This window comes from Pinus tabuliformis, chromosome 7 (assembly GCF_031772625.1).
Source record: "Pinus tabuliformis cultivar Carrire ecotype Pingquan chromosome 7, CPIR1, whole genome shotgun sequence".
NCBI lineage: Eukaryota > Viridiplantae > Streptophyta > Pinopsida > Pinales > Pinaceae > Pinus > Pinus tabuliformis.
In genome coordinates, this window is record NC_142293.1 from 422,947,933 (window position 1) to 422,960,218 (window position 12,286).

The 12,286-nt window shown below is 33.8% G+C and overlaps 1 protein-coding gene and 1 long non-coding RNA gene across 2 annotated transcripts; one reads left to right on the forward strand and one right to left on the reverse strand.

Moving 5' to 3' along the window:
* Positions 1-3,085: 3,085 nt before the first annotated feature.
* On the reverse strand, positions 3,086-4,607 carry LOC149247756 (uncharacterized). Its single transcript, XM_089445380.1, has 2 exons — positions 3,836-4,607; positions 3,086-3,672 (listed from the first exon to the last, which is right to left on the reverse strand). Exons 1-2 carry the CDS (start codon positions 4,605-4,607, stop codon positions 3,086-3,088), a joined length of 1,359 nt encoding a protein of 452 aa, XP_089301506.1.
* A 3,784-nt stretch (positions 4,608-8,391) lies between these two features.
* Positions 8,392-9,531, forward strand: LOC149247757 (uncharacterized). Its single transcript, XR_016265653.1, has 3 exons — positions 8,392-8,598; positions 8,704-8,735; positions 9,358-9,531. It is a non-coding gene; the product is annotated as an uncharacterized LOC149247757 (long non-coding RNA).
* The last annotated feature ends 2,755 nt before the right edge of the window (positions 9,532-12,286 follow it).

The window sequence follows — 12,286 nt, forward strand, 5'->3', positions numbered from 1 at the left end:
AAGAAGATTGTGTGCAGCTTGAGCACTAAAAAGAGTCTGTAAGTGGAAGGTGGCATCTTTGACTGTTACACTAGTGGGTAGGCGGAAAGTAAAGGATCATGTGTGTCCTTGGCACGTCCGGTCGCCGACGACTTGTGAGTCCTTGCATCCTTGCGGTAAGAGCTAACGGGCATACCATTGGGCATTAAATGCCCAGTTACATGCGCCCCCGATAGCTGTTTAACACACACGCGCTTATTTTTTATTTATCTATCACCTCACGCGTGTGTTAAACAGCTATCGGGGGCACATGTAGTCGGGCATTTAATGCCCAATGGTATGCTCGTTAGCTCTTGCCCTTGCATCCAGCTTCTGAGCACGGAAGAGTTATCCTGAACAAAGCGCCCTACTCATAGATGTGCCTCCCTGGCCATGCAATCAAGGAACGAAGATTGCATGCAGCTTCTGAGCACAGAACTATATCTTTGACTGCTACGCGAAGATCACATGTGTGGCATCTTTGACTGGTATGGTAGCATATAGCCACATAAAAAACACAACACTTGTTTGAACTGTCCAGGGAAAATTTTAAGAACCCCCCCTAAATTTACATGCATAATAAATGGGCGAATCTCCATGGTATATAGGAAAAATGGAAGGCGATTTTATCAATAATATGATATGTATATATAATTTTTTGGCGAATCTCTCACCAGGCATGGTGAATATTTTACTCAATTATAAAATCTTGTGTTTATTGAATACACAAATGAAATCATTGCATTTCTTTAAAATATCTTTTGAAATCAAAATTACCGAAATTACATATCGATAACCTAGTGGGTGTAGGATAAAATTCACCCATGCCATTCACAGAAAGCATGAGAAAAAACCTAATACTATATATAAAACCAAGAAAAATTCAAATTCATCACTTCTAGGGACCTTGTAACCACCCTGCCAATACAAAAGTATGTTCCTGTTTGCAGTTAGAAAAATTACCCAAATTACAATCTGTTTACTCCAGCATATGTTGGAAAGTTATAGAAGGATGACTAGTGCAATCAATCCATTCCTTTTAGCCCTGAATTTGTTTCAGTTTAAAACAGAAGTATACAAATATACTTGTCCAATGTCTATGCTTTAACTATTCACCTTAAGATGTTTTTACAATATAATTTCCTAAGTCTATTTAATATCTTCATTATCATAAAAACCAACCTATATCCATCTTAACTCCACATCTACCACTCTTAGGGGGATGAAATCTATTTATCCCTCTGAGCACTTGGTAGACCCAAAATTAAGATGGATCTAAGATGATAGAATTTCCCCTTTAAATAATCTATGCTCACATGAATACCATGGTATTACCATGGGTCAATAACATGGGTTATCATAAACCTGGATCTTAAAAATTACCATTAGTAATTTATAAAAATTAATAAAATTAATAGTTGATTTTTATTTTATTTTTTATTTTAACCAAGCTAAAATTTTTAACATACATTAAATTACAACATCCATTTTTACTCTTGATCCCATCAAATATTTCTTCACTCTATGCTAGTTTGCATATCACGATATTTGATACCTCTCAGGGGTTAGTAGATCCAGAGTAAAGATGGATCTATGCTAGTTTAATTCCCCCATTTAAATAGGCTACATTCCAGGTGAATACCATGGGTCAATACCATGTGCCATTTTTATTTTTATTAATACTAATATTAGGGTTAATAATGTTTTTTTGCATGGTATTAATAACAATCTAGTCCATGGTATTTGTCCCATAGTATTTTTCCCATAGGTTTCACCTAAATATAAAGCATTTTTTGAGTGTTCGTAAATATAAGGTGACTTATGGAGTAAATATAAAAAAATGTTTTATTTGTTTACCATACCTCTCGTTTATTTATATTTTTATTAATTTACCATAACTCTTTTACAAATATGGTATTTGGCCCATAGGATTCACTTAAATAAAACCTCTTTCTTGAGCCTTCATAAATAGAACGAGGGTTATGGACTAAATATAAAAAGAGGTTTTATTTATTTACCTTGCGTCTAGTTTATTTATATTTTTATTTATTTACCATACCTTTTGAGTAAGTATAAAAAGACATTTTATTTATTTACCATACCTCCACTTTAGTTATATTTTTATTTGTTTACACCTTTGCATGTATATAAGGTGACTTATGGAGTAAATATAAAAAATGTTTTATTTATTTACCATACCTCTCATTTATTTATATTTTTGTTAATTTACCATACCTCTTTTATAAATATGGTATTTGGGCCTTTGGCCCATATGATTCACTTAAATAAAACCTATTCTTGAAAATGGGCGAATGGAAGGTTGTAACTCCTAATTTCAAGGGCTAAATTTACCTTTTTTATCCTCTCCCTTAAAATAAGGTGGGCTATTTGAGGTGATTTGTAAAATGTACTATGATACAAAATATTCGCCCATTAAAAATTTAAAACCCCTTAATTTCGCCAAAGGGCAAACATTCGCCCCTAAAATTTTCTATGGAACTGTCGCATCTTTCACTGGTGCACTAAAGGGTAGGCGGAAAATGTGTGGTTGGGATGCCCAGTCGCCCACTCAAAGAAGATTGCGTGCACTAAAAAGAGTCTGTAAGTGGAAGGTGGCATCTTTGACTATTACACTAGTGGGTTGGCGGAAAGTAAAGGATCATGTGTGTCCTTAGCATGTCCAGTCGCCCACGAATTGTGAGTCCTTGCATCCAGCTTCTGAGCACGGAAGAGTTATCCTGAATAGACCGCCCAAGGGTTAAATTTGACGAGTGACCTACCCGTCAAGGAATTTTTTTGACATTTTTATTTTTAAACTGCCATCATATGACTTTCAAAATTTATTTGTACAAGTTTCATCTAATTTCAAATTGTACAATAAAAGAACAATAGTTGTGAAATAATTTTCAAACCAAAAACATAATGTGCATGAACTATGTAAATGTTCAGAAAGTAGATTCAATATCACCATGTACACAAACTAAACTTTGGACAGTTTCACCAAAAGAGGTAATTGTCAAAACATTGCTATTACAAACATAAAAATAAAAGAAAAAAATTTAAACATTTAAGGTTCTCCTTTCTTTAGCATCTTTCCAGATGTCAAATACCCTATCCCATTCCACCATTGATGAATCAAGCCTGTTAGAGACACCCGCATCAAGGCATCCAATGCAACTAATGATAGCTTTGTTCTTTGGACATCCTTTATTATGTTTTGTCTTGAGAATCCTCTCTCACAAGCAATTGTACTTGCAGGAATAGTAAGTATCGCCTGCCATAATTTTGACATGTGAGGAAAATTTGTATGCAACCCTGTAACATAAAAAATCCTCCATGCATATTTCATGGATGATCCCTCGCAATTAACACGAAGAGTGTCAACAAATGGATGCAACTCTTTCAAACAAGCCTCAAAATCAAATGTAGTTTTGTTTTCTTCACTTTGATAATAAGGATGTTGTAAGTGTTGAAAAATCTTTTCGAGCCAACGCTTTGAATTTCGTTCTCTGCCATGAACATCCTCTAAATAATGGCAAGGGCTAAACAATCTTGCTGAGTTGAAAAATGCAAGATCAGGGGATCTTGCATTCAAATTCTCTACGAGAGCTTGAACATAATCTTTTGCAAGTTGTTTGCAACTTTCTATTGAACCTTCAATACACGGTTTCCATGATTGTTTTTGTATATCAACACAATCAACATATGCATGTGGAATTGCTACAAAATCGTAATTCATGCTTGTGAACAAGCCCCTCCTTATCACAAATTTCTAGAAAGCCAAATTTAGAGGCATCTATAAATTTAGATAAATAACATGTGCTATCTGCAAATGTGTCGCTTCTTAAAAACCACCTTTTCAAAGTGCTTACTGTGACATCTATGGCTGCCCCTAAAGAGCTGACATCAATGTACTCTTCTTGGAATTGCTTGTTCAACTTGTTTAATTCACACATTATATCTGCAAGCATATGTAAACAAAATTGTACTGAAAAGATTCTTGCCTTATCATACCATGAGTCTTTTCTTTCTTTCCACAATGTTAATATGCGAGGCATAAGTGCAACAAGTCTTTCAATGACTTGTCCCCTTGAAAGCCATCTAACTCCATGGATTTGAAGAGCTTGAAGAGTTTCAAGTTGCATAAGTTCCTGTAGAGCAATAAGTTGACTATTTCTTTTCGTAGAATTTTGCAGCCAAGAATATACCTTATTTGCTAATTTTTCAACAAATAATAATTCAGGTATTTTTTCTGAAGCATCTGATGCAGCTAAGGCTTCACGATGAGCAATGCAGTGAACAACTACAAGATTAGGTACATATTTATTCAAGAAAGTGATAAAACCATTTTCATTACCAACCACTGAAGAAGCGCTATCTGTGGAAACTCCTATCAATCTTTCTGTTGAAAGGCCCCTTGATTCCATTAAATGTTTGATTGCATCATAAGTTGTTTTCCCTCTTCCATCGCAAACATTTATGAGCTTTAAAAACTGTGAAATTGGAGGACCCAATCCTTTTGAGTTTAAAAACGTGGCATAAACCACAAGATGTTTTTCTAAACTACGGTTTGTACTTTCATCTAACATCAATGAAAAAAAGGGCTATCTAGCATTTTGGAATTTTATAGCTCTTCAAGGTACTGAGATATAGCAAAAAGGAATTCTTTTGCAGCGATGTGATTTGTATATGATGTGTACTCTTTGTTCTTTGGCATATTTGGCGTGTGTAAAGACATTGTAAACAAACAAAGAGATTCATATTTTGAAAGTGGTAGATCCTCTTGCACCATCCAATATACTAATTTCATAGTAGTGATGACTCTTTCTTTGTTCATATCATCAATGCATGCAATGTGTTCTGTAATAGACTTCGCCTTCTTCTCATTTCCACATATCCACTTTGCCTGTGAGAGTTTATGAATGCTTGAATTAGCATGAACAATTATAGAATCATGCTGCAATGTAGAGCAACCAGTCCCAATTCCCCATGGCCCCATTGCCTTATGCATTTCACAATATATGCATTTCATAACTGTTTTTCCTTCATGCTTTGCCTCTCTCAACCACTTATACTTAGTTTTCCACTGATCACGAAACTCTCTTTTTACTTTCATTTTTCTTTTCTTTTGGGTGCTAGGTTCTCCGTGGTGAAATTCTTCATCACTTTTTTCATTATGCTCCAAGATATCATATTCTTCATTATGCCTCAAGACATCTAAACCTTCATTTAGATCAAAATCATGATCTTCTTTATCAGGCAATGAAGCTTGAGATGTATGAGACCATCCAAAAAAAAATTTGATAGAAAGTTGATTCCCTTTTTTTGAAGACATTTTTGATATATAATACCTATATAATAAAAATAAAGTATTTCGTATATATGAATTTCATTTCATCAGCTAAAACCATATTAAAAAAATAATCTTGCACTGGTGTGCTGCTAAAAATCCCAAACGCTAAAAATAAATCTAAATAAATCATTTAATAAAATTATAAAAATACATCTTTAACAAATTCAATTAACTAATCCAACAAATGAAATTTTACAACAAAAATCCAAAACTAAACAATATAACAGAGCTGTTACAAGGACATTTATCCAATTCATCAAAAATGATATAACAAACTTTTACATGAATTGATATAAAAAAACTTTTACATATACAATTTATTACAGTGAGAAATCTAACTCATCAAATTTCACAAAAAATTTAACAATTTAAATACCAATTCTATTCTAAATACTTTCAGAATTCAACAACATATTAATTGATTCAACGTTCTGTCATTGTCCTATTTACAATTTTGGAATTTTGAAACAAAAGATTTCATTCATGGCCAACCAAAAAGAAACTAAAAAAAATCAGGGACTAATATTACACTAAAAGCAGACGGACATCAATGCTAGATAAACTAACCTTCACAAAGACACATCCAACTTGGGTCCATGTGAACACATGTGCACACTATCTATTCCATCAATGCTGGAAATGAGCTATGGGAATTGACAGTCAATATTTACCTTCCAAACCCTACCTTTTCACAAATCCACTTATGGTATATTTATCAACTACTTTCTCACTACCATTCATGTCGAGTGGCTCATAAATTTTCCGCTGAAGGCATCCGAATGCATTAGGCTTCTAGATGCTTATGGAAAGTTGCAGGCTTCGATCTTTCCACCTTACCGTGGCACCTTACCTGTGTGCCTTGTCACACTGGTAATAATTTTAAATTTTCCATCTCTCTATTATATTATAGTTTGGGTTATTCCTCTATTTTCTGTAGTAGGAGTTCAGGTTTTTGTCAATATTTTGTTTAGAGGCTGCACCCGTGGAGGTCAGAAACTGATTAAGTTCTCAACTAGGTTCTATCCAATGTAAGTTTTATAGCCTATATCAATTTCTGGATGTTTTATCGATAGGCTGACTATCCCTTGCAGTTTTATGATATTGTGCTTAGTTTGTAATTTTTTCTTCTCAGTTTATGTCTTCCACTAATTCACATTTGAATTCCTAATTTGTTTACTCAATATTATGTAAAATTTGGCACCACACAATTATATCATCCATGAATCACTTCAAGAAATTACCAGCTATAACAGTGTAGTTTTTATTTGTACAGAGAGAGAGGGAGGGATTTCAAAAACCTGGCAACGCAAAATTTAAGTTGGGCACTGCTCTTCCGCCACGACGATGTATATAAACTGATGACAGACGCTGAAAACTCAACAGAAATCGCACCAGACACACGACGAGAATGCTGTTGGGGTTGATGTTGGTTTTAACTGTGTGTAGCGTCTCTGGCACAAAAGTATCTGTATAGTTGACGACTCGGGGCCTCGGGCATACATTCCCAGAATTGTATTTTTTTAATGAAAATCCAACTGAGAGCTGGGACTCTTCATTGTCAGCGGCAACTGAGCACGCTTACCCGAAGTTTTCTGTTTAAATTTTCGATGAGTCGACCAACCAAACAGCACTACGCTAGGTTAGCAGGAAGTCCTCTGCGACTTACACCATATGCTATATAATGCTCCTCCTCATAACCTCATATCAACTCAGTGGAGTGACTAAGTAGTTGTTGCAGCTTGCAGGTGCTTTTGTTTCTTTTCCCATGGCGCGTCTACTATCATTCGCTGTCATAGTCATCACTATTTTTGCTCTCTTCATATGGAATATTGAGGTAAGACGTTACAACTTACAGGCTACAGCACATCACAGATTCACAAGTGATCGGGATTCGGTGGTAAATTGACGATAAAGCTTTAAGCGATGGATTATTTCCCCGCGGGCCGCAACAGGACTCATTAATGGAATCTTGTACATATTAAAGTTTACAGGTGGTAAGTTGGTAACTGGTACCAGTGGTAAGTTTCATTTTAAATGCTCAAGCGGTAAACCCGAATGTGAATTGAATGTGAATTGAATGCAAAATCCGCAGATTTGATAGCCATCCGATCACTGTACTTTGTCAATAAACGCTAAACTTGCAAGTTGCCGTGGCCAGAGTTTGGAGATTATAAATTTATAAGGTTACACTGTTACAGATTCACACCATATTAAAAATGCCATAGTCGTTCCAAAAAGTTCTGAATTATAGTAATTATTATTCAACAATCCAGTCGCTGTCATTATTAATATTATAATTATTTCACAACCAAATCGCCACATCGTCAAGATCCCTGTAGGCTGTAGCAACTCGTGAGATGAGGAGAGAGATTCGTACTGTGCCGAGTCTCATTGAGTCATTTGACATGATCCAGTCACAAACAATTATTCAACAATCCAGTCGCCACATTGTAACTTACAGCCTACAGGTATAAAAAATATATGACGTAAGGTTAAATATATATATAAAAAAAATTATAATTTTTTTTTTTAACTTTTAATTTTTAAACATGCCTATCAATATGACGTTTTTGAAAATGAACGGCAAGTTGTGCATGACGTGGAGGTTTAAAACTAAAACTTATTTTACAGGTAAAAATGTGAAATAAGAGCATACTGGCGTCAAATTTAACCCCTGAGACCGCCCTACTCATAAATGTGCCACCCCGGCCATGCAATCAAGGAAGGAAGATTGCATGCAGCTTCTGAGCACGGAACTGTATCTTTGACTGCTACGCGAAGATCATATGTGTGGCATCTTTGACTGGTAGGGTAGTGTGTAGCCACATCAAAAACACAACACTTTTTGAACTGTCGCATCTTTCACTGTTACACTAGTGGGTAGGCGGAAAGTAAAGGATCATGTGTGTCCGGCACGCCCAGTGGCCCACGACTTGTGAGTCATCAAGGAAGATTGCATGCAGCTTCTGAGCACGGAATAGTATTCTGAACAGTATAAATATGCCTCCTCGGCCGTCCGCTTCAATTCGTTTATTTATTTTGTTCAAGTCCCTACTTCTGCCGCATACCTGCTTCTCACAGCACTTTGCTGCTGCTTCGTATTCTTTCAACAGTTTACCATACAGGCCTTTCATTCATGGCTAGAAATTTGGGATCCATAAGTGTGCTCATCATCACCACTCTCTTAACATGGAATCTCATAACCCCATCCGAAAGTCGTTACCTGGGTAAACACTAATCAGCTTTAACACTAAAATTTATATCAGAAATTTGCATGTGGCTTTATTATTTGTTTTCTAACAGATAAATGTTTGTATTATATTTTTCCACAGTTTATATTGGGAAACAGCCAGTAATACAGCAGGTACCACTCTTTCACCGCCATTCTCTATTTTTTTTGTTATTCAGCATGTACTCTGTTGTACCCAGGGTATATTTATTTATTTTGAATGTAATATTTTCTAGTTAATTTATGCATATATGTTAATTTTATTGAGTTAATTTAATTATGATGGAGATATATTTTGTAATAAAGTATTTAATTAGAGTTATATATTATATGAATTAAAATTAAAATGTATACATTTAAATGAGTTGAGAGGTTCATTAGAATGTCTAGTATGATGTATAATATTGTTTATCTTTTAGGGAAGTTGAAATTTTTCTTTATGGGTTTAAATAAAAATTTTAAAAATTTAAAAATAACAAAAATTAAATAACTATACAAAATATTTAAATAATATAGATTCATAAAAATTTTACACTGAAAAAATTAAATCTTTCTAAACTCAAATTAAAACAGTATTTAAAATAAATCTATACTAATTTATAAAAATCTTCAATAAATAAGATTTCCATTTAACTATTTGAACGATCCTGGATGCCTTTGCGTTGTGGTAAACTGGTCGTCAAAATAATAAATATATATTTCGCATTAATGTGAAGTGATTGAAAAGTAACGTGTTTTTGACTGATATGTGCTGCAGGGCAGCGTAAATACAGCCAAAAATACAAAGCCAAAGCCAAAACCAAAACTAACGGGTCGACTGTTATTCGGGGACACAACAGATGTGAGAGGGACGCCACACCGAGATGACGGCGGGACCAATCCTTAGAGTAGTCAATCATGTTAAACAAGTCAATTATTGATGTAATGTTTTTTATTTTGTCTATTTCGCTTTTTTATTTTTAATATAAAAATATTTAAAACTATTTTAATCATATTGTTTAAAACATGTGAAGATTTCTTTTGTTTGAAAATGTTTTATTAAGTAGGAGAATATGGAAGAAGTGGTGATATTCTAAGATGAGTTTTTTATCTAGAAAGTATTTACGTTTATGTTTATTGATGATTTTTTATTAAGTGGAAGAATATGGAAGAACTGATCTTCCAACACGATTTCTTCACCCAGAAAACATTGACGTTTATGTTTATTTTAATTGTAATCGTAAATTTTGTAAAGAAAATTAGGTTTTCTTTTCTTGAGTATTTCATCTTTCAATTTTCTATATCATTAAAAATAGTTGTGGCAGGAGACTTATTAGTCATTTTTCTTTCCCATTTTCAAAAGACAGGATTATTTCTGTGTATATTCATCTTATTGCGAAGTTTTAGTTTTAGTTCATAACCTTGAAAAAGGGAGAAGCCATATGAATTCTGTTCCCTCATATATTTGTAACTTAAGAGTCGAGATGTTTTCCAATAATAGAGTCCTCGTTTGATTTCTAAAGAAGCGTGGAGGCATGTTTATGGCCGCTTGTGTAAAATGTATATTGTTTTAAAAAATATTTTATATGTGAATGAAAAAATTATACTAGGTTGTTCCAATTAGATGGTGGAATTTCCTTGTATAGAAATGTTTATTTAAATTTAAAATAGAGTTTATAAAAAATGTGTAAAAGGAATTTAGATTAGCATATAAAATAAGTAAAAGAAATAAAATAATATATGAAAATCAAATTATATTTTAAAAATATTTTTGGGCTGGATATTTTGAGAGAGCCACTTAATGTAACTATTTCTCAATAATGGAAGTGATCCATACTAAAATTACATGGAAATATTGGATCATTGTAACCGCATATGTAAAATAATTAATTTTTTACAAAAAAATTACAATATACTATATGATATCAGTAAAAGAAAGTTAAAAGATGTTTTTATACTAATTCCATCCATTAAACTCTACCATAGAAAAGCCTCAATTTAAGCATAACAAATCCTCTTGAAGGTTAGGCATAGGTGAGGTGATGGTCACATAAACTATGATCATGATGCCTAAAGTGTCCAAATCACCTCACCTAACTAAACACAACCTTGTGGTAAGAAGGACCAACATTTGGCCTTCCATGCATACATTTCACATTGCTTAAAAATTCCTCTATGTTGGTTGTAGCAATGAATAAGCTATGCTAAAGTAAATTATGGGCCATGGTGGAAACCAAACCAATCACACCCGACATATGTTAATCTTGCACAAGATGGTCACCTACCCCTCAAAATTCACCAATTTTAAAATAGTTGATATGGAAAACTAAAAACATTTTTGACCCACAATCCTTTGAGAATATAGTGGGGCACCTCCTTGTGATTGTATGGAGGTTTGTCAAAAACCATCAACCTCTTGTACATCCAATGAGCTATAAATAATTGATATTTGTACCAATTAATCCCAATACACATCCTTCTCTAGGATGTTGTCTAATTCTACGATAAATAAACAAGGTCATAATATTTTACCCCAATCTTATCTAATCACATCCTAATATATTCATACTTCATCGCCTTCTATTCAAAAATATTATTGAGGCTTTTAAAAAAGTAAAATATGTTCCTTAGCGTTTCAATGTCATTGTCAACATTGGTGTTTACATATCCAACGAAAAGTTACGGGATTGGAATTGAGAGTTCCTAGGTGACACTAGTTGATGTTTCGGTTATGTGCATGTTTTCTCTCAATATAATTTATAGACTGCAACTGAATAAGAAAAAATAACATTTTTATTTCCCTTCTCAACTTGTAAAGTTTAAAAATTGTAAACATAATAGTTGGATAAATAAACCTACCTTGAATTAAAAGCACTGATGGAGAAAATGACTTTAGCATTGTTGGAAGCAGTGATGAAGAAAATGAATTTAACATTGTAGGAAACAACGAATAACGATAATGAAAACCTTCGTCATTCTATCCATTATTTCATTGCTCCAAATCACATCTTCTTCTCCTTGACAATGCACAATAAGGTTTTGACACAAGAAACATGGGTGATAACTGCATAGCAACATAGTCCCTTCCCATTTATGTGGGGTACGCATTTTGTCATTATGAGTGAACTCTCTATTTCCATAATCGTTTCCACAAAATGTCACCTCTTTTGGTAGCTATCGATATGATGACACAATTAAGGTAGTGCAAGGTCCACCTTTTTTCGTTATTCAAGAACACTTAATTTCCACAATCATTTTTGCAATCTGTTGGTATTCTTGCTTCCATACACTTCATCGAAATATCAAGATTTGGTTACATTGTGTGGACCGCAGAGGGGTGGAGAAAGAAAGCTTCCTCTGAACCTATGCATTCCACACATTGTATCAATGAAAAGTTGGTGTTTGTCTAAATAACTATCTTGTGTGGCTGGTGCTAAGGAAATTATCTAATTTCAAATATTTGTAATCCCCTTTCCAATGTTCTTGCTCGTAAAGATTCAACTCGTTGGTGTGGGGATTTATTTAAATTGAAAATGGTGTGGGGATTTATTTAAATTGAAAATGTTAGTATTAAATCTCTCACTTCATTCCATTTACGCAATGCAGAGTGTAGAGGAAGCTTCTTTCGCACAATGAAAGCTTTCATTGTAAGATCCATAGAATGAAAGATCCTCACAAGGCATTGAGTTATGATGCCACATGAATTA